Raw genomic sequence first — 22,018 nt, 5'->3', positions numbered from 1 at the left:
CACAGGCTCCAGAAGTGCGGGCTCAGCGGCCACGGCTCATGGGCCCAGCCGCTCCGCGGCATGTGGGATCTTCCCGGACTGGGACACGAACCCACGTCCCCTGCATCGGCAGGCGGACTCTCAACCACTGCGCCACCAGGGAAGCCCCTCTTTTTTTTTAAAAATTAATTAATTTATTTGTTTTTTGGGTTTTTTTTGGCTATGTTGGGTCTTCATTGCTATGCGTGGACTTTCTCTAGTTGAGGCAAGAGGGGGCTACCCTTCGTTGCCGTGCGCGGGCTTCTCATTGCGGTGGCTTCTCTTGCTGTGGAGCACGGGCTCTAGAGCGCAGGCTAGTAGTTGTGGTGCACAGGCTTAGTTGCTCCGCGGCAAGTGAGATCTTCCCTGGCCAGGGATCGAACCCGTGTCCCCTGCATTGGCAGGAGGGTTCTTAACCACTGTGCCACCAGGGAAGCCCAAGCCATTCCATTCTTGTAGCTAGGTTTTTTTTTTTTTCTCTTTTCCCCCTTGGCTCATTTGAATGATTTCAGTAGGAAAACTCTGAGGGGTAGGACTGATGGGTCCCAGGGCACAAAGACTGTCCCCCTTCTGGATGAATATTGCCAACTCACTTTACAAAAGAGACCCTCTTCTGAAGGCCCCTCTGCAGCCAACTGTTCTCTTTCCAAAACCACCCCAGCCTGGCTGTGAGGTTCCAGGGAAATAGACTGGTGATGGGTTCCCTGTGTCCCTAGAGCTCTGTTGCTGCGTGTGTCTCTTTCCCCGAGCTGGCTCCAGGAAGGGAGGCTGCTTCTCCAGCCACGGCACTGACCACCACCATTCCCTGGGTCCTGACAGTAATTGTTATAAGACTTCTAACCACCCGGGTCCCCACGGTGCCCTCAGAAGCCACCAGTCGCCACCACATCTGTTCTCTTTATTGAAACCACTTTGTTTACACTTGCTGGTGACAGCGACCGGGGGTTCCAACCTGGTTTATTTTCTTTCCCGGTGCCAACCTGGCGGACAGGGCTGAAGCGAGGGGGTGGTGGCCACCAACAGTGGCTGGGGCCGTGCTCCTCAGGGTTGGGGACGAGGGAGGGCTCAGGTGATAAAATCCCAAAGGGGAGCTTGGTAGAAGGGTTTGCCCAGCTGACTGCAGGGCTCTGCACACCTGTGGGTTCCTGTGCCTTGAATGAATTTTCTTCCTTGAGTCTGAGTCCTCGGGTCCCCAGGCAGCCAAGGAACGAAGCTGGTCGTGACGTTACAGAAACGTGAGGCTTTAGGCTGCTCTTTGGCTGTGTGTGTGTGTGTGTGTGTGTGTGTGTGTGTGTGTGTGTGTGACAGGGACCTGTCTGCCCTGTCCGCCATAGCCAGCTGTTTCCCAACTTCCAGACCCTCCCCTGCCACAGTTCAGTTATCTGGGCAGGATCTGTTCAGTTATCTACTTACTGTTTTTCTCTACATTGACTGTAAATGGACTTGCACCTTCAGTTTTGTCTTAAGCGGTAATATCTGTGAAATATGGGATTTGTTCTTAAGCGGTAATATCTGTGAAATATGGGATTCCCCAAACGTACGTGAAAATTAATACATAATTATTAACATAAAAAAGAACTCACCGGGAGCCAGGTAAAAGTTTCCCACACACACTGGTGGCTTGTAGGTCACCCAGGGACACTCCTGGAACCCAGAGGAGACCAATTCGGGTTTTAAGCACTTTTAACAGATACTGGGTGGGATATGGGGCTGTTGGCCCAAAGAAGCACCCCCTCCAGCTGCCCCATGGGTGGCACTGCTGCCAGCGGGGGTCTCTGTCGTTGGGTGCTTGGTGGCTGGCACGTAACAAGCTGATCTGCCCCTGCAGGTATCGCTCTCCTGGCTTCCACGTGCAGTCCTGGTATGACGAGGTGAAGGACTACACCTACCCCTACCCCCACGAGTGCAACCCCTGGTGTCCAGAGAGGTGCTCTGGGGCCATGTGCACCCACTACACACAGGTAAGGCTGAAGATCAGGTGTGACCTCAGCCTGGCACCCCCAAACACTGTCACTCACCTGGCCCTGTGGGACGGTTGCCCAGTCAGAAAACCTCTGCTCTATCATTGCCTTAAGTTTTTCCTTTAATTCAGCACTACTCAAAGTATAGCTGGTGGGCCAGGCTGTTTGTGGCCAGTTCACAAATATGGAAACTGAGAGTAAGCGCTGGAAACTTCTATGGCAGCTTTACATTGCTGGGGAATTTTCCTTGTGTGTTTTTTTGTTCTTTTTTTTGTTTGTTTGCTTTTGTTTTAAAGAAATGTGTGGCTCTTCAATGGGTTAGGGGAAGAATCTGGTCCTTCACCTCTTCACCACACACCCCTTTAGTGCCAGCACCTTCTGGATCCAGACCAGATTATATCACCCTGGTCATTTGTCCCTTGAGCTCAGATGTATGGATGTCATCTTTTCAGATAGTTTGGGCCACAACCACCAAGATTGGCTGTGCTGTGAACACCTGCGAGAGGATGAATGTCTGGGGAGATGTTTGGGAGAATGCGGTCTACCTCGTCTGCAATTACTCTCCAAAGTAAGAACAAGTGACGTGGTTTTATGGGTTGGGGTGTGTTCGCCTGCTATGGAAGACCCAACTGAAACTGGCTTCAGTGGTAAAATCTCTTTATTATTTCACATAACAAGGCATCTAGAGGTTGGTGCATCTAGGTTAGTGTAATAGCTCAGCATGTCAATGAGAACTTTCTGTCTTCTTGCTGTATTGTCCTCTCCTCATGGTCCCAAGATGGCTGTAGAGCACCAGGCATCACATCTTCCCAAACAGAAGGGAAGAGAATGGTAGAAAAGGCCTGTCTCCTTAGGCTTTTCTCACCCCTGGCCCACTTTCTCCTTATGTCATTGGCCAGAACTAGACCACTCATGGACAAGGGAGAACAAGAGTGCCCCAGTTGGCTTTGACCAATGAAATTGCCCCAGTTGGCTTTGACCAATGAAATTGCCCCAGTTGGCTTTGACCAATGAAATTGCCCCAGTTGGCTTTGCACGTCACCCCCTGGGGCTACTTGAATAAGTCAGAAGCAGGAGTAGTTGGCTGGGCAACCAGTGGGGTCTGTCATAGAGATTCTTTTTCTCTGAAAATACGCAGCAGATAGCACTCTAGAAAATAGGTATTCATGCTAGCCCTAGTTTTTGCATCTTTACATTTCCCCTCCCAGAAGGGACCTCGTCACACCTTTAGGTCATAGTCCCACTTCCTCTTGACAGCATCCTGATGTCATCAGTGTGTCCCTTATCTCTTTACTCATTCACCTCCGTTGCTCATCAGACAAGTGTGTGCTGATTCTCAGAGATCGGCTCACCCAGTTACAGCCTATGGTTTGCACACTGGCCACTGGGCTGGCCGCCATCCTAGCACTGGGCCCTGCACGCAGTGTGCCCTTGAGGCATGTTTTCTCCATGACTGCATGAAACAGGAATGACCTCATTTACTGGGTTGGATCAGGAGTAGCCGTGAGAAGGTAGGATGAAGAGGGAATCGCTGAGGTTGGGAGGAAAATAGAAACTCTCCGTAAACCATCTGGGACGCCTGTGGTAATGATGTCTCAGGCAGCCCACGGGGATGAGGGCGGGGGGTTACGTCATCCATGGGAGGGACCTGAGCCCCATGGAAGAGCAGTAAGGTGGTCCCCATGGTGGAGCTCGTTGCAGTGTGGCAGTTGGGGAGTGAGGAATCATTTGATTTAAGTCTTTATATTAAAAAATACACTAGAAGATCCAACCAGAAATACCATTCTTCCCTTATTTAGTCTTTACCGCTTTCTTGAAAAAATAATGACTTGTGTACAGTAAAGTACACTAATCCTAAGAGCCCAGCTGGATAAATTTTCACACATCTAGACATGTATTAGTCAGCTCAGGCTGCCGTAACAGAATACCACAGATCGGGTGGCTTGAGCAATACACATTATTTCTCACAGCTCTGGGGGCTGGAAGTCCAGATCAGGGTCCAGCAGGGTCAGTTTCTAGTGAGGAGTCTCTTTCTGGCTCATGGATGGCCACATTCTCCCTGTGTCTCCACATGGCGTTTCCTCAGCGTGTGCTGGGGGTTGGAGGGGGAGGGAGAGGGAGGGGGAATTGAGCTCGCTGTGTCTCTTCTTATAAGGACACTAATCCTATCAGAGTCCCACCCTTGTGACCTCATTTAACCTTAATCACCTCCTCCGAGGCCCCATCTCCAAATGCAGCCACGTTGGGGGGTTAGGGTTTCATCATACGAATTGGGGGGGCTGGGCACACACGTTCAGTCCATGCATATGTATATGCATTATGTATGCATTATGTCTACCTGTGTAACTGGTACCCAGGTCAAGGGAGGGAGTATTTCCAGGGCCCCAGGCTGGAAGTGGGGGGCTCCCTCATGCCCCCCAGAGTGGCTGACATTCTGACACCCCTCCCCATCGGTCAGTCTGTCTGGTTCGGACCCTCCTGTGAATGGACAGATATGCCCTCTTGTGCCTGCCGTCTGCCTTTCAACACCGTGTCTGGGAGATTCGTCCGTGGTGTTGTGTGTTCGGTGGGCATTTTTTTTCAGATGTCTTTGTGGTTTTCCATGATGTCCACAAGCCTCTTTCTTCAAGAGTCCGAGCCCCCGGCCATGCAGGGGGCAGTGGCTGAGAGGGTGGGCCCTGGGGTGGTGTCTGGGCTCAGGTCTCTTTGGGAGGGGGTGGGGTGGGGTGGTCTTGCGCCCTGATGGCCTCATGGGTGGGGGGAGGGTGCTCACTTCCTGGGGCTGTTGGGAGCGGGGAGGTTGCCCGTCTACAAGACGCGTAGCACCCAGCCCGCATCCACGACCGGTAACCCGGAGAGCTACTGCTCCAGCTGTGTGGGAGACTTGGTTTGTCGCTGAGGAAATGTGGAAGCTACCTGTGCTGGTGCACTTGGCTGGGGGAGGGGAGGAGCCTGTCTGGGAGGCCCGGAGTGTGTGAAGAAACCTACTGAGCCCCACCCGGTGACCTGGCAGGTGCTGGGGTCCCCTGGGTCCGCCGGGTGATGGTCCATTTGGGAGGGCCATCCCGAAGCCCCCCGTGCGCCCCTAGCCAGCCTGCACATGGGGCCGAGGTGCTCGCGAGGCAGGGTCTGCAGCCTGGTGGGGGGGTTATTTTCCATCCACGGGTGCAGATTATAACAGCACCCCCCAGCCACCCTCCCACCATCCCCAGGCCCGATGCCCGCGTGGCCCTGGGTGATGCCGGTCCGCTATTTTGAGCCGTCCGGGGCCAAACAGAGAGTGTGTTTTCTGCAGTTGTCTCCCGGCCATCACTCTCAGGACCCCTCCTTGGCCACCCTGGACAGCTGTCAAAAACGTCAGCCAACGAGGATGTTGATTTAGCAAATGCTCACCAGGGGCTGGCCCCAGTCTGGGGCATCCACACAGACGCCCTCTTCATCTCATGACCATCCCCCGTGCTTACCCCACTACAGAGAAGGGGGCAGAGGCTCAGGGTCGAGGGGCATTGGCTGGGTTCACCCGGCTGGCAGGGCCACGTCCAGCCCCGGGAGTCTGCTCATCACCGCTCGGCCATGCTTGGCCCAGGATCGGGGCCGCCAGTCTCTTTCCTGAGTGGACAGGCAGGTGACAGGGCACCCATGAAGGAAGTTTCTAGAACAGATCACGAAGACTGGCTCCTAGTCACTCACCTCTCCGGCTTGTGCTGCTAAAGGCCCAGGTGCAGGGAGAAGGGCTTGGGAATTCCACTCACCACCTGCAGCCTGGCCCCTGGAGAAATCCCACTGACCGGCCTCTGGTTTTCCTGCCCTGGGAACTTCAAAGGGAGGCGGATGGCACCTGCAATGCCCAGAGGGACCTTGGTCCCAGCCCCGAGAGCAGAGTGTGGTCAAAGGCTCTGAGCCCCACGGCCTGAGTTCAAATCCCAGCCCTCCCACTCCCTCGTTGTGTGACCTCGGGCAAGTCCCTTAACCTCTCTAAGCCTCAGTTTCCTCTTCTGAAAAAGGATTGAACTCCAGCACGTCCCTCCTGGGGTGTTGGAAGGATGGAGTGAGCAGGTAGGTACGTGGTAAACACGAGGCACTCCCTGGAACACACTGACCTTTACTCATTTGAGAAATGGCTTCAAAGGATCCCAGCAGCTTCCAGCGCAGAGGCATCGGGGCTGGGACTGGGGGTGGCTGACAGCATTCAGAGTTGCGTGAGGCCACAGGACAAAGGTGCAGGGAGAAGGATGCTTTGTAGCTCCCGACTGGGATTCTTCTGGAATTCTCTAGACTCTGTACACAGGAGGGGCTCAGGGCAGGTGCCTTTCCCCCTTCACACCTTCCTTCCTCCCTGACCGTGTCTGGGGTCCCGAGAGGCTCCAGAAAGGAGCGAGAAGCCCCCCGGGCCCTGGCGTGGCGGCCCCCTGACGGGGTTTCTGGTCTGTCCTCAGGGGGAACTGGATCGGAGAAGCCCCCTACAGAGCTGGCCGGCCCTGCTCCGAGTGCCCGCCCAGGTACGGAGGCAGCTGCAGGAACAACTTGTGTTACCGAGGTAGGAAACGACTTCAAAACCCTTTGGAATGGGCGTCCCCTCCAGTCCCTGAGTCACAGAGTGGCTGACGTGAAATGGGGAAGTTGGACAATTTGGGGGGGAAATTGGTCCCTCCTGCCCTCCCCCTCAGCCCTCGCCTCCTCGCCTCCCCATCTCTGGACTCAGGGTTCAGCCCCAGCTCCCCGGGGATACGGCTGCCCCTGGGACGTCCCCCCAGTGGGCGTCTCCCGTGGGAGGCATCCCTGCTCTCTTGATGCTCAGAGTTTGGTATAAAACAGACAACAAACAAGGAATTTAAAACAGCCACGTGATTGATGGTCCGGCCAGCTGCAGGCCGGGCAGGGGCCGCCTCCGCGGCTTGTCAGAGCCCCTCCTGCCCGTCCTTGTCCCCCGCAGGCCACCCAGCCGCGTGTGCAGCTCGTCCGGCCCTTACTCGTCAGAAACCTGTTTCCCCTACCCCACAGCTCAGGCCAAGCCGAGCTCTCAAAGGCTCTCAAAGGCCGTGTTTTCCGGCGATGCCAGCATTTGCTTATTGCCTGCGGCTCAGAATGTTCCCACGTCCCCGCTCCTGTGAATAATGCGCGTTTTTCGTGCCTCACGTGCTCCTCGCACTTGGGACTGTTTCCTCCGGCTCCGTCCCAGAAGGAGCGGAGCCCGCCAAGGGGCTGACCGTGTTTTTGAGGTTGAGGTGTGTATTTTTTCCCGTGGCTCCATTGACAGGTCTTGTAATGGCTGAGAGGGGTCTTTCAGGAGAGGTGGGACTGGGGGGGAAACGCAGGATCAGTCCAGTGGGCTCCGGGGTGAAGCGTGGGGCTCCCAGACCCTCCCAGGCCCGCTGTTCGCTACTGATTCTGCCCACTGCGGGGAGGGCGTGGGGATCTTGCAGGGGGGGAGAAGCAAGGATCTGAGAGTCCAGTCCGTGCTGGTCCCCTGGGTCGTGAGTTATATGCGGGTGGCTGAGCCTCCAGGGGGAACTCAGGGGGCTCAACCCAAAGTCTGGACATTAGGCTTCTGGTTCTGGCTCTGCATGATTGGAGGCTGTTCGCTCAAGCCAGCTGATCACTCTACCCATCAGCAAAATGGGTATGATACCTCCAGCCTTCCATGACGTATCTCGGGCTCAGATGAGAGAGTCGGTGCATTTCGTGCGAGTGTATTGAGCGCCTGCCGTGTGCCAGGACGTTGCCAGGGGATAGGGGTGGGGATGCCTGTGGGGACCCGACAGTCACGGTCCTGCCCTCGGGAACATGAGGTCCAGCGGGGCCACTGCCCCGAGGAGGGACACGCATCTTTCAGGGGACGTAACGGATGCCTCAGGGCTTAACGGCAGGAGTATCCACCATCAGCCAGGTCAGGGAAGGCTTCCCAAGCAGGCGGCTATTGAGGCAGAGGACATGGCCTAGTAATGAGAGAAGGGAAGGGTGTTTCTGGCAGGCGGAACAGCATGTGCAAAGGCCTGGAAGATGAGGCATCGCGGTCACGAGACTGTGAGGCAGAAGGGCCCACAGGGATGTGCAGGTCCCGGCAGTGCCTGCCACGCAGCCGGGGCTCTGTAAGCTTTTGTTAGATGGAGTTTCTCCTGCTCTCCCACCCCCTCTCAGGCAACACACCTCTTCACTCTCTTTGAGAGGGAGGCGCCCACACCTGTCCTTAGTGAAATATTCCCAGATAGCCCAACTCTGACTCCTGGATTCGTGGGATAAGCGTGGGTTTTAGAGTTCGGCACACCTGCCTGAGGAATATCAACCCTACATGTTCCAGCGGTGAGCACCTGGGCAGGGCATTTCATCTCTCTGAGCCTCAGTTGTCCTGTGTGAAAATGGGGTGATGTGTCAGCCCCTGGGGGTCGTAGGAGGGCTGAGAAGAATGCAGGCTGACACTCCAGGCATATCAGGCCGCAGATCCCCATTCAGGCAGGTCCTGTGGCTGCTGTCCAGTCACCCAGAGGGGCAAATCCCCCCATCAGATCCTGAGTGCTGATTTGGGGACCGTGAGGGAGGGATGCCCACTGGGGCTCCCCGTTGGTTCTCGCATTGGGAGGGGGCTCCGCGTGCGCACAAGGCAGGCTGTCAGGGTGCAGGGCAGGCAGAGCGGGGCGTCTCTGCGTTCCTGGACGCGTGTGCTCAGGCACACCGCTTGCCTTCTTTGAGCCTCGGTTTCCCCATCTGTAAGAGCGATGACATCGTTCTCCCGCAGATGAGTTGCTGGGAGGATGCAACACGGAGGATGTGAGTTGCCAGGACAGCAGCCTGCACATGGTGCCTTATGAACACAGCTCATTACTTCCTTGGAGAGGTGGGAGTGGGGAGGTATGACTGTGCTTATCACCTGGCGTGGGGTTCTTCCTCACCTGGGAGGTACTGGGGGCCCTCTCCCAGCCTGGGGGCCCCATCCATCTCAGGATCCTGGCAGACCCCTTCTCTTCTCGGGAAACACAGCTCTGGTGTCACACCTCCTCCAGGGAGACTTCCCTGAGTCCACAGACAGGCAGCCCACCTGCCTCCGTGCTCTTACTGCACCCAGACTCTCCTTGCACTTGATTCACCTGTAGTTACAACGGCTGGTTCACTCCCGGGCCTCCAGGGCCACGTAGCGGGTGTGTTCTGCATGTTGTCTGAATAAATATACCCCTGATATCCACAGAGGGTCATTTTCGAAGAACAAATGCACACAAAGATAGCCTAGATGCTGGTTAACCCACCCAATGAAGCCTCCTAGACTTGTTTCTTTATTTTTGGTGGAAAATGCCCAACTTCACTTGGTGGGCGTCCCGATTTTCTTAGCTAACCATGCAGAAAGTCTCTTCTAAAGCAGCTTATCTGCATGAGCTACTTAATAAGCATTTATTGAGGTTCCTGGCAAGGCCTTGACCTCTAATGGAGATGGAACAGGGATAAGGATAGACCATAAGAGAAGATTCCATCCCTCCAGCCCTTCCCTGTGTGGCGAGGAAGGGCGTGGACTTTGGGGAAAGGTGATTTGACTCTCAGCTGTGTGAGCTTGGGCAGGTCACATAGCCTCTCTGAGCCTCAGTTTTCCCGTCTGTAAAATGGGGCTGCTCATGCCTCCCAGGGAAACGAGAGGATGAGGTGAGAGCTTCATCCCCACTTACGGAACCAGGCGGGAGTCTGCAGAATGATGGAGCAATGCTGTGTGCCTTGAGACCCCCGGTCCGGAGCTGGACGGTGCACGGGGTAACCTTGCCGCGAACTTGGGCACGGAATTTCCCCAGGCCTGTGCTGGTCCACACAGGGGATCTTAATTAGGATGTGATCAAATACAGCCCGTCCTCTGGGTAAGCATTCCACTTTTCATGTGTGTGTCTGAGGGCGAGGACCGTCTACCCATTTTCTTAAATAGTGAGCCCTCAAATGCTTTAGACTGCTTCACCCAACTATATTTGGCTAAATAAAGCCACGATTATGCGGTATAAAAATCCTAAAGGCCAGTGGAAGAAAACCCAGCTTATTCCAGAGACAGCTCTGGCTTTCAGTGAAGGACAAACCTGAATAGCCACATTGACGGGAAGACAGACAAGAGACGGCCGCTGGGTCCCAAGTGGTGTTTGCAAACCCAGCATCTTCATAAAGATTTCACCTATAGCGTTTGGCTGCAAATGATGTGTTCAGAATTCCCTTCCTGGATGTCTTTAAGCTTTGCTGGGACTATTTTTTTTTTTTTTCCCCCGAAAGAATTCAAAGACAGAATTTGTTGGGCATTTGGATCATCCTTCACTCAGCACATTTTGTTGAGCAGCTACTATGTTTTGGGAGCTGGGTGTAGTGTGGTGTGAAGCAGGCTGGCTGCTGGCCTCAGGGAGTTTACAGCTGGTGGGGGAGGTGGGTGGTGGTGAGCACGCCGTCCAGGAGCAGTACACGGAGGTCCATGAGCTCTGATAATGAACTTGGCACTCAGGGTTGCTGTTCTCCTCCGGCTTAAATCCTGTCTGTCCTCCTATGAGTCAGGGTAGTGGTTGTGCCGTGATGAATCGGCCAGTGAAACAGCTGCAGAGCATCCCAGCCTTGAAAAGCATCAGAGAAGATGTCACTTGCCCTTCATATTCTTGAATGTCTCGTATCAACGCAAACCCTTGGTCTGCTTTTTGGAGAAAAGTTGTTACTCTTCAGAAGAAGTAAGGATAAGGCTGGGGATTGGTGAACACGTGATGGGACTTGAGTTTTAATCCGTTGACACAGAGAGGCTGCAAGGGCGCTTCATTCCTGCTCCTTGAAACCGTTCTTACCCAAACACGTCTGTTGTCTTTTCTCATTGGAGGAGCTTGGAAGGCAGGGGTTTCCACCTCGGGTCCACAGGCATCCTTGGAGGGGCGGGGGTCCCCCAGCAGAGATGCGCACTGATTCATCTTTGATAAGGGTGCTCGAGCAAACCCAAACAGCAATACTTTGCTCTACTTTGGCTGGAATTTATGCTTTGGTATCCAGCTGGCCTGATTACACATCACAGTGAGTGGTTAATAGTTGACTTCCATGACGAAAACTGGAAGATAAACTGATGCTTAATAAATGCAGTGTATTCGGTGAATTAGAATGTTTTGAAACATGAAGGTCATGGTCATGGTTGGAGAAATAATAATATTTGGGTGGGGAAAATATTGGGACCCAAAGAACTAAGTGTTTTAACCAAGAGTTGGGTCTTTGGCTCGTTCTAGATGATGGTTCCAATGTTATTGGGCTTCGAAACGTCAGTGCAGAGAAAGGTTAAGTGATCTTGGCCTGCAGGAGTGGGGAAGGAAGCAGAATGTGCTGGTGGTGAGGGGCATTGGGGCCCAAGACCATTGACGAGGGTCTTCGTGTGCCCTGACGGCGTGTAAATGAGGCGGACCCCTCCGCCAGTGAGAACCTAGGGCCAGAGGCACCTCAGCGGAGACAGCTACGGTTTGGGGTCAGAGGATGAGGCGGCTTCCTGAAGCTGCTTCCTTGGGCAGAGACGGGACAAGAAACCATTCTGATGATCCAGGGGTGGGCGCCAGGGCCTTCTAACCTCTGGTCAGCCCAGCCGCTCTTGCGTCCAAAGCAAACACAGTGAGCAGAGAGCCACCCACCGCCCCTTGGCGGGGAGAATTCCACCTGGCCAGCACTGTCCTGAAAGGTAACTTTCTCTTTGCCACTGAAATGACCCTTTGTGAAGCCAAACCTCGAACAACTTTAGTTTCCAAATTGCTTCTTTATTTTTTCCTAAATGCACTTTGGTTGAATCCCAGCATGTTGCTTTTCTCTCCCTCTTCACTATTAAGAGACATACGACCAGAAACCTGAAACGGACGAGATGAACGAGGTGGAAGTGGCCCCCGTTCCTGAAGAGAAGCACATCTGGGTCCCGCCGAGGGTGATCAGACCCACGAAGCCCAAGAAAGCCCCTGCCGTGAACTACATGAGTGAGTGGGGCTCTGCCCTCTGCCAGCCACCGCTGGAGGGGGCAGTTTTCTTTGGGGTGGGCAGAGGAGGGAAACTGGTGGGTTGAGAGGTCTCCAAGTCGACAAACAGCAGGGAACAGGGTGGGGTGTAGCTTGCAAAAAGCACAACTTGAAGATGTTTCTAAAAAATGATATTTTTAAGTCATTTCAAAAGAAGCATTATAGGAGCTGTGCTTGGGTGGCCTTTTCCCCCCTGGCAGGTATTTTAAGGTTAGACCTTCTCTTGTCCTTTCAGAGAGGACTTGGGCTAAAATTGGGTTCCTGTTGGAAGTGCCTGGCTCCCAAAGGGAGAATGAACGTGCAGCGTGGAGCCCGGCTCCCGTGGTCATCGTGCACCAGCCCTGTGACTCGGACAGTCACCCGACTCTTAGAGAGTCGATGTGCTCGTCCATAAAGTGGGAGCAGTGATGCCTCTGTCAGCATTTTTTTAAATCAGTGAGATATGGACCTGTGCATTTCATATGTCCATATTTTACAAGAGGCATTGGGTTCTTTTTTTTTTTTTTTTTTTTTTTTACTTATTTTTGGCTGTGTTGGGTCTTCGTTGCTGCACATGGGCTTTCTCTAGTTGTGGTGAGCGGGGGCTACTCTTCGTTGCGGTGCGCGGGCTTCTCATTGTGGTGGCTTCTCTTGCTGCGGAGCACGGGCTCTAGGCGCGTGGGCTTCAGTACTTGTGGTGCGCAGCCTCAGTCGTTGTGGCTCGCGGGCTCTAGAGCGCAGGCTCGGTAGTTGTGGTGCACGGGTTCAGTTGCTTCGTGGCCTGTGGGATCTTCCCGGAGCAGGGCTCAAACCCGTGTCCCCTGCACTGGCGGGTGGATTTCAACACTGCGCCACCAGGGAAGCCTGGCATCATGTTCTTGACAAAGGAGAACTGCAGCAATTACTAGGGAACAAGGCCATGGATTCTAGACCTGGGGCAAACCTCCTGGGCTGTATGTCAACGTTCTCATCTGTTACTCTCACACGTCTCCTTACCAGAGCTGTTGCAGCTCCGTCAGTTTGCTGTGGAGATTTTTTGCAGTAAACGGGGGCCACCCAGTGTCAGCTGTGCTTTGAGCTCACCATCAAGTTGCCTCCGACACCCCCCCCAAGGCCGGAAGTTGGATGTCCTCCCAGAGACTTCCGGAAGTCCCCAGATGCCTAGTGTCCTCACGCTCACCTCTGTCACGCTTTCTTCTGCCCGGTCTCCCAAGATGCTTCGCCAGCTAGGGCTCGCTCCTTTCTTTCTGCCCTCCCCTGCCGGGCTCCGCTTACCCCCTCCGCTGCCCACCTGTGTATGCGGCACCTTTAGTGAAGGGTTGAGGCTCTGGAGGGCATTTTCTTACAGAGACGGCACCAAGTGTGGCTTCTCTGCCCACCGGTGTCTCTCTTTTCCCTCCAAACCTCACACAGCATAAAACGGGACTCACCCCTGAGTGAGGAGGCCAGCGCATGCCCATCTTTCTCAAAAATCCTCTGCTGTTCTGTCAGCTGCCCTGCCCTCAGCCCCCACTAGTCTCTATCCTCTGGGCCTTCAGACGTCTTTCTCCTGGGCTTCCTGCCTGTTTAGTCAGCTGTGGCTTTCCTTGACCAGGAAATACGCTGATGTTCTTGTCTGTCCAGAAATTCCGAACGCTTCAGTTGTTTTTTTTTCTTTAATAAGGTAACGTTACAAAGTAATATGTCTTTTTGTCAAACTGTGACACTACTGCAAGATTCTGATATGTCCCTATAAAATACACAAAAAAGGAAAGCTTGGCAAAGTCATCTTGGCCGGGGGCGGGGAGACGACACTGGTGAGAATGGCTGGGTGCCCGCCAACCGGGCTGGACAAGGCTCGCCCTCCAGAGCCCTGTGAGGCTATGGGGCACTTAGTGTGCCAGGCTCCCTTCCAAGCCTACATTTACTTTCTCATTTCAGGCTCACAGCAACCGTTGGAGGTGGATACTATACTCATCCCCATTAGTAAGCAGAATTTGAACCTCAGAGAGGGGAAGTAAGGTGTCCAAGGTGACAGTGCTACTAGAAAGAGGATCTGGGATCTGAACCTCACCCTAAGCCTGCAGCCATTGGGCCATGCTCTTGTTTTCATTATGACATGGATTCCAGAATGTTCCAGAGAGTTCCTCAGAGCGGGGGATGGGGTCTTCTAACTCAGACTCATCTTCCCGCTTCTTGCCTTGACAAGTATTTCTGCATTTCTCTCCTAGCCCAAGTCGTCAAGTGTGACACCAAGATGAAGGACAAGTGTAAAGGGTCCACGTGCAACAGGTAAGACCTGGCCCATCTCTATCTCGCTGCCTACAGCCCTCTGAAGCACCTGCTCTCGGTCTTGGGTCACATCATGGTCTGTCAGCTGATCTACATCTGTAGAAATGCCAGATGTGCCAGCAGCAGATGTGCTACCGACAGGGAGATCTTGACGAACGTTTTTGTGAGCCTGGGGGCTCCCTCCCATCTCCCTGCATGAAGGGGTTACCCAGAGCTAGCACAGGCTAGCCCAGAGCTCTGTGCCGGGGACGACTGGGGCTGCGGCAGCGTTAGGGCAGGTGTGGCCGTGGACGGGTCCAGCACGGCTGCTGTGGAATCCAAGTCGGCCTGCTTCCCGAGGGGCCCCACCAGACAAAGAGCGTTGAACAAATTCATGTAGCTGACGGAGTCACTTAGTATCGTCCATTTCAGATGTTGAAAAACACCTGCCAAGAAGAACAAGCTTGGTTTTGGCAACGTAGCTGCTGGGCTGCGCCTTCTGGCAGTGAGTGGCCAACAGGTGTAGCGGCCCTACATAGGTCCTCAGGTTCACGGCAGGAAACTGTGTTATCGGTGGAGGGGCCCTTACTCTTCTTCCGATGGATTCTGGCGTCCATTCATCTAAAGCTGAATTGCATTTTTATGTTTTTTTCATTTATTTATTTTATTTATATTTATTTTTGGCTGCATTGGGTCTTCGTGGCTGCACACGGGCTTAGTCTAGTTGCGGCGAGCGGGGGCTACTCTTTGTTGCGGTGCGCGGGCTTCTCATCGCGGTACCTTCTCTTGTTGCGGAGCACGGGCAGTAGTGTAGCTGTGGCACGCGGGTTCAGTAGTTGTGACTCGCGGGCTCTAGAGCGCAGGCTCAGTAGTCGTGGCACATGGGCTTAGTTGCTCCATGGCATGTGGGATCTTCCCAGACCGGGGCTCGAACCCGTGTCTCGTGCATTAGCAGGCAGATTCTTAACCACTGCGCCACCAGGGAAACCGTGAATCGTGTTCTTTAAAGCACACGCTAAAAGAGAAGGTATATGGTATTACCTAAAAGAGAGGGTCCTATTTTATACCATGGAGACTTTGTGATCTGGACAATGCATCACTCAGACTTTGGCAGGAGTGTCCTGGGACAGACAGAGCAGCCCAGGATCAGATGTTCAAGGGGCTCATACGTCATCCCACGAGCAGCTGGCGATGGGCCAGCAAGTACTACGAAAGTAGAACCAGGCACTTTGTTGGTGAGATGAGCAGGACGTGGCAATGAGGGTGGTGGAATAACCGTCTGTCCCCTCGCACCGGAAGGGGTCTCCACTCCACAAACTCACAGGTCTGGGATTCCCGGGACGCTCCCGAGTTGCCCCTTGGTGGTGATGTGCCTTTCTGAACCGCAGGCTTGTTACAAGAGCATCACGCCTGAACATTCAATGGGAACAAATGACAAGTCTGGAGAACATTCGTTGTTAGCATCAAAAGAGCTGCAGGGTTGGGGGTAGTGGGACCCTCCCCAAGCACGGAAAAGGCAGGGGTCTGTCCACATGAAGGCTGTTAGATGCCTCCAGTCAAGATATAGAACTCAGCCCACCTGCGACCACAAGAACGTTCCCGGTGCAGCTCCTGGAAGCCGTCCCGCCATCTGTCACATCAGTTTTCTGTACGTGGTGCTTTTAAAAAAATAATATTTACTGGACTTTTTTTCTGACTTTAAAAGGTGTTCTTGTTCATTGTAATTCAGGAAAACAACCACCAAAAACAAGTATAAAGGAAAGAATAAGTGTCCCACAATCTCGTGAACGTCAGTAACCATTCTATGTAGTTTCTGTGCACTGATTACGCTATACTGTTATGCAATCTTGTGTGTTACTGGTTTCACTTAAGGTTTTCCAAAGTCAATAACTGTTCCTCAAAAACTTCATTTCTAGTGGCTGCATAATACTCTGACATTTGGCCACACAAAAGTATATTTGGCTATTCCTTTGACACCTGATGACTTATTTACAGTTTTTCCCTATTACAAATGGTTGGAGTAACATGGAGGTCTGACTTTCTGTCTTTTTACTTGGGAGATTCAAGAATTAAGGGATATGAATTTTTTTTTAATGGAAGCATAGTTAATTTACAGTGTTGTGTTAGTTTCAAGTGTACAGCAAAGTGATTCAGTTATACATATATATATTGTTTTTCAGATTCTTTTCCATTATAGGTTATTACGAGATTTTGAGTACAGTTCCCTGTGCTATATAGTAGGTCCTTGTTGGTTATCTGTTTTATATATAGTAGTGGGTATATGTTAATCCCAAACTCCTAATTTATCCCTCGCCCCGCTTTCCCCTTTGGTGGCCTTAAGTTTTCTATGTCTGCGAGTCTGCTTCTGTTGTGTAAATAAGTTCATTTGTATCATTTTTTTAGATTCCACTTATAAGTGATATCATATACTTGTCTTTGTCTGACTTACTTCACTTAGTATGATAATCTTTAGGTCCATCCATGTTGCTGCAAATGACATTTTTTTATGGCTGAGTAATATTCCATTGTATATATGTACCACATCTTCTTTATCCATTCATCTGTCGATGGACACTTAGGTTGCTTCCGTGTCTTGGCTATTGTGAATAGTGCTGCTATGAACATAGGGGTGCATGTATCTTTTTGCATTATAGTTTTGTCTGGACATATGCCCAGGAGTGCAATTGCTGGATCATATGGTAGCTCTATTTTTAGTTTTTTTGAGGAACCTCCATACTGTTTTCCATAGTGGCTGCACTAATTTACATTCCCACCAACAGTGTAGGAGGGTTCCTTTTTCTCCACACCCTCTCCAGCATTTGTTATTTGTAGACTTTTTAATGATGGCCATTCTGGCTGGTGTGAGGTGATACCTTATTGTCGTTTTGATTTGCATTTCTCTAATAACTAGCAATATTGAGCATCTTTTCATGTGCCTCTTGGCCATCTATATGTCTTCTTTGGAGAAATGTCTGTTTAGGTCTTCTGCCCATTTTTTGATTGGGCTGTGGTTTTTAAAAAAATATTAAGCTGTATGAGCTGTTTGTATATTTTGGAAATTAATCCCTTGTCGGTAGCATCATTTGCAAATACTTTTTCCCAGTGCAGAGGTTGTCTTTTCGTTTTGTTTATGGTTTAAGGGATATGAATTCTGAAGGCTTTCTGGAAAGATTAACTGTTGTTTGTGAACATGATCACCATCATTTAGTTTTATTCTATTAAAAAACCCTTGATGCCTGGAAAATGCCAACTCCTTTCAGTCTGCACATCTTTGGTGACTGATATCTGAGGATTTTTTTTTTTTTTCTGGTGCCTTTGAAGCCACTTGTCTTTATTCTGTGAATTGTCTATCTGTTCATAGAATTGTCCATCTATTCAATTTGAACCTGAAGCACATGAAAATAGTCTTTAAGGAGGTCAAGTTGAATCTAATTGTGTCTGTGTGACTAGAAACTTCAGCCTGGGTGAATTGTGAGTTGCTCCAAAACAATGCATGCTATATCACTGACGCTTTTCTATATGTAATAATATAGAAGGGAAAAACCCCAATAAATTCACGATGAGGTTTCATGAACATGTTTACCTCTGAAAATCATCTTCTTTCTTCTCCATCAGGTACCAGTGCCCAGCAGGCTGCCTGCACCACAGGGCAAAGATCTTTGGGACTCTCTTTTATGAAAGCGTAAGTATGGCCAGCATTTCTTTAAATGGCTTGTGTGGACTCCTGTCTCTGTTTTAAAAGCAGGTGGCTGGTTTTCAGGTGAACAGATTTTCTTTCCGCTCCTTAGTCAAGCCCCCCTTTTTGTAGAGCTGATCCGTGTGTGTTTCTGGGGTCACAAACTTGTGAAGCCACTTTTGGGAACGGGGGATGACCCTCGAGCAGCCAGTCTCCACTGTAGGCCGAGCGTTAAATGCTCCACTGGATGGGGAGAAAGGGCTGTTTGTCCCTGTTCTTAGTTTGTAAAGCAACTCAGATGAGTTCTTAGAGATAAGCGCCCCCTGGAACAAAGACGTGTTATAGAGTGCAGCCAGAGTGAGAAGTGGGGTGAGCCTTGGCCCGACTTCTTGTGGGTTGAGGACAAACATCTTGGATGTTTTCTGGAAATGATCGCAGACAAAGATGAATTCAGATTTACTTACAGTCTGACCTGTCCCCCGCAGGCGTCCAGCATCTGCCGGGCCGCCATTCACTACGGGGTCCTGGACGACAAGGGAGGCCTGGTGGACGTCACCAGGAATGGGAAGGTCCCCTTTTTCGTCAAGTCTGAGAGAAACGGCGTGCAGTCTTTGAGGTAACTATGCAGTGATCAGGGTTCCTGAAGACTTCTTTTCTGCTTATGAGAGCACTGTTGAAACTTTGAAAAGTACTGAACAATATAAAGAAGGAGGAAAACACTGAAGATGACCTTAATCCCGTAACTCAGAAATCGCCCCATTGGCCGTTCAGCCTATTTAATCCCAGTGGGTTTCGGTGTGTGTGTTTAATGTGGTTGAGTTTTGTTTCTTGTTTGTTTGTTTTTGTAGGTTTTAGGAAAGTTTATTGCGTATTTAAAATGAACACTGCTCTTAATTAGGAAATGTACACATAGCCATGAAGATACAGAAAAACGGAAATAAAGAAATACTAATCTCTTCATTCCCACTTCCCAGAGATAATCTACGTACATGACCTTCAAAAGCATAGCCTTGCAATCTGAGTTCTGAATCCTGCTTTTTCTCCCTTCCTTGTCCCTGAGAACTCTTCAGAAACTTCAGTAATGACTGATGGTATCTTTGAGTTTGTAGGCTAATTCTTTTTTTTATATACACCTTTATTGGAGTATAATTGCTTCACAATGGTGTGTTAGTTTCTGCTGTATAACAAAGTGAATCAGCTATGCATATACAGATATCCACATATCTCCTCCCTCTGGAGCCTCCCTCCCACCCTCCGTATCCCACCCCGTTGGCTAATTCTTGACTGGCACTTTTTTTCCCCCTGAGAACGAGGCTTTCATTTTTTAAATATACTTACTTGTTTTTGCAAGGTGTTTTTCATGTAAGTTATGTGGATGGCTGACGGGGCAGACCATCTTCGCCATTCTGACTTTTGGGGGTTGATGGGGTTGGGGGGACTGTGAAGAACTGTGGGAGATCATGTCTTGATCTGTCCATGGCATCTGAGGCATAAGGTGACCAGGAGCTGGTGGGACCCACTGGGGGCTCTAGGGTCAAACAGACCCGGCTCTGACTTCTCCCTTTGCGTGACGGGGGCTGGCTTCTTCATCCCGTCGGGGTGGCAGTACTCTCATTTATAAATGAGGGCCACGGCAGGACCCGGGGCTGACACCCAGCTAACCCACCACGAGGCAGCATGTCAGGGACCCCCATGTCAGTGCCCATCCCAGGGTCTGCAGCAGGAAGGCACCCAGCAGACTCTCCTGTGATAGTTACAAGGTGGCACGTCCATGTCCCTTCCGAATAGTGAGGCCACTCAGAACATTTCAAAAACTACATGAGTCATTCTGTTTGGAAAGGCCTGGTTCTTCCGGCAGTGTTGCAATATTCCTTCTTCTGTCTTAGCTGGGGATTTTATGTAAACAAAAAAAGAGCAAGGAAGTTTAAACGAAAGCAAAGAAAATATTCATGGAGAGATCGGTTGCGTGACCTCAACCCCAGCCTTGATGAAGCTCCGCCCCACCACCGGTGGAGCTGTGGACTTGACCAAGGGTTCAGGTCCTGCATTGCCTGGGACCCTTGTCCTGAATCCATTTCTGGTCCCTTCCAATGGCCAACTTTACATCTAGAGGGGGGTTCTTCACGTCTTAGAATTAGAGTCGGGGAGTGTGTGAATGCAAAGCAAATTAAAACTTTAGTTTCACTCACCTCTCATTGAAATGTGGTATTTTCTTCCCTGATGGGTGTTAGCCCCCAGTCTGAGTAGCACTCGTAGGGCCAGCGACTTTCTCACGGGTGGGCATCCACGTGATGGAGACACCGTGAAACAGTCTCTGCTGTCATGATCCCCAAATGACAGCAGTTAGAAGACCTGCCGCTAGGTTCTGTTTTCAGTACGTTGATAAAGGTGCACAGCTATGACGCTAACACACATTTGTCTTAATACTTTGATGATGATATTAATAATACCTTATTTCCTTCTAATCTTTTCAATTTGTCATTGCATTTTAAAACCATCGTTCTGAGAAGGTGTCCGTAGGCTGTACCAGGCTGCTAGAGGGACCCTTGGCACCAGGAAGATTAACGAGCCCTGCTCTAGAATCTTCTCCTTCTAGATCCTGCTCTAGAACGTCCCAAGGGCTTTCAGCCTGATGGGAAACAAGTAGAAAAATGTAAAGTTGAGGCCGTAAATAAAATAACTGCAGGAACAAGCGTGTACTTTCAGACGCGTTTCTGTTTGCATTGACCTAATGATTCCTTTTACAGCAAATACAAGGCCTCCAGCTCTTTCACGGTGTCAAAGGTAAAAGGTAAGCCGGCCAGTCTTTTCTCATATGACCGCAACACGCAGGTTATCTTGGGTCTCCCTGGAACTGCATTCCTCTTAGTTATTGATTTAATGTTTACCGTGTCTGCTGATGTTGCTCTTCTCAGCACTGTAAAGATGGTTAAGAGGTTCCTGAGGAGGTCGATCCTTTAACTAATTTTTTTAAATATCATGACTTAGGGGGAGTTGCCCGGCAGTCCAGTGGTTAGCACTCGGCGCTTTCACTGCTGTGGCCCAGGTTCAGTCTCTGGTTTGGGAATTAAGATCCCGCAAACCGTGGGGCACGGTGAAAAAAAAAAAAATCTGAACTTGGCCATGGACCTAGATAGCTAACCTGAAACACAGGCATGGGTTCCCAGCTGACTGTCACAGAAGTACGAATGCCTGGGTCTAGAGTAGCTAATAGGTTGCACAGGGAGTGTCAATTTCTAGTGAGCGACAGTGGCTACCTGGAGCGTCGTTTTGAGAAGGATTCTGAGGCCTCATTCTGGGCTCAGCAGAGCACGGAGCTTGATAGATTAGTAATGTCTGCCATGGACAAGAGAGGGAAACGTGGGGAAGTCCGTGGCCCATACTTGCTGTCTCTGGCCCAGCTTTTTGTATGGCCTCCGGGATGTTCATTTGGCAGGGTGGCATGATCCACGGGAGAGCACACTGTAACCAGAACTGGGGTCTGGTTTATGGTTGCCCAGACCGGGCACTTGACTGGAATAGTCTCAGGCAGGTGGGGGTGCCAGGGTGCCCCACCCAGCACCCTCCCCTGGGCCCTGTCCTTGATTCTTGCCTACGGACCCTTTCTGCCCGCCTGCCGATGCAGGGGACACGGGTCCGTGCCCCGGTCCGGGAAGATCCCACATGCCGCGGAGCGGCTGGGCCCGTGAGCCATGGCCACTGAGCCTGCATGTCCGGAGCCTGGGCTCCACAACGGGAGAGGCCACAGCAGTGAGAGGCCCGCGTACAGCAAAAAAAAAAAAAAAGAAAAAACAAACCAAAAAAGCATATAGCAGCTTTTCCCCCTATTACAAAAGTAATGCCTGTTTATTCCAGATAATTTAAAAATACAGAGAATTGTTGGAAAAAAGACCTAAATTCCACCATTCAGAGATAACTGCTCTGAACATTTTGGTGGATAGCTGTAGTGTTTCTTTTCCCTCTGCATTAAGAGTATATACATTGGTAACGTATGCATTGATATGTTTTTAAAAATTGAAATGGAATTGGTAAACTGATTTTTTGATTTTTTTTTTCAAATAATAATATATCAAGAATAGTTTTCTATACCTTTAAGTGGACTTCTAAACCTCATTTTAATGATTTCCCCAGCATCCCATTGTATAGCAGACCCTCGGTGTAGT

The 22,018-nt window shown here is 51.1% G+C and overlaps 1 protein-coding gene and 1 long non-coding RNA gene across 5 annotated transcripts in view; one reads left to right on the top strand and one right to left on the bottom strand.

The window, feature by feature from the left end:
- Nucleotides 1–22,018, top strand: part of CRISPLD2 (cysteine rich secretory protein LCCL domain containing 2) — an 85,093-nt gene that overhangs the window by 23,172 nt on the left and 39,903 nt on the right. For all 4 annotated transcript variants that reach the window (XR_004477017.2, XR_004477016.2, XR_004477018.2 and 1 more), the window contains exons 4-11: nucleotides 1,847–1,979; nucleotides 2,432–2,547; nucleotides 6,416–6,516; nucleotides 11,771–11,911; nucleotides 14,140–14,200; nucleotides 17,795–17,861; nucleotides 18,341–18,471; nucleotides 20,603–20,646. Coding sequence is in view for 1 of the 4 variants with exons in the window: in XM_012536846.3 (XP_012392300.2) it covers nucleotides 1,847–1,979; nucleotides 2,432–2,547; nucleotides 6,416–6,516; nucleotides 11,771–11,911; nucleotides 14,140–14,200; nucleotides 17,795–17,861; nucleotides 18,341–18,471; nucleotides 20,603–20,646 (794 nt within the window). In the remaining 3 variants the exon portion in view is untranslated. The remainder of the gene's footprint in view (nucleotides 1–1,846; nucleotides 1,980–2,431; nucleotides 2,548–6,415; nucleotides 6,517–11,770; nucleotides 11,912–14,139; nucleotides 14,201–17,794; nucleotides 17,862–18,340; nucleotides 18,472–20,602; nucleotides 20,647–22,018) is intronic.
- Nucleotides 13,693–16,681, bottom strand: LOC117196706 (uncharacterized). Its single transcript, XR_004477022.2, has 2 exons — nucleotides 15,759–16,681; nucleotides 13,693–15,589 (listed from the first exon to the last, which is right to left on the bottom strand). It is a non-coding gene; the product is annotated as an uncharacterized LOC117196706 (long non-coding RNA).

This window comes from Orcinus orca, chromosome 20 (genome assembly GCF_937001465.1).
Source record: "Orcinus orca chromosome 20, mOrcOrc1.1, whole genome shotgun sequence".
NCBI classification, from domain to species: domain Eukaryota; kingdom Metazoa; phylum Chordata; class Mammalia; order Artiodactyla; family Delphinidae; genus Orcinus; species Orcinus orca.
The sequence above is the reverse complement of the archived record's forward strand: the minus strand, read 5'-3'. Positions and strand labels throughout refer to the sequence as shown.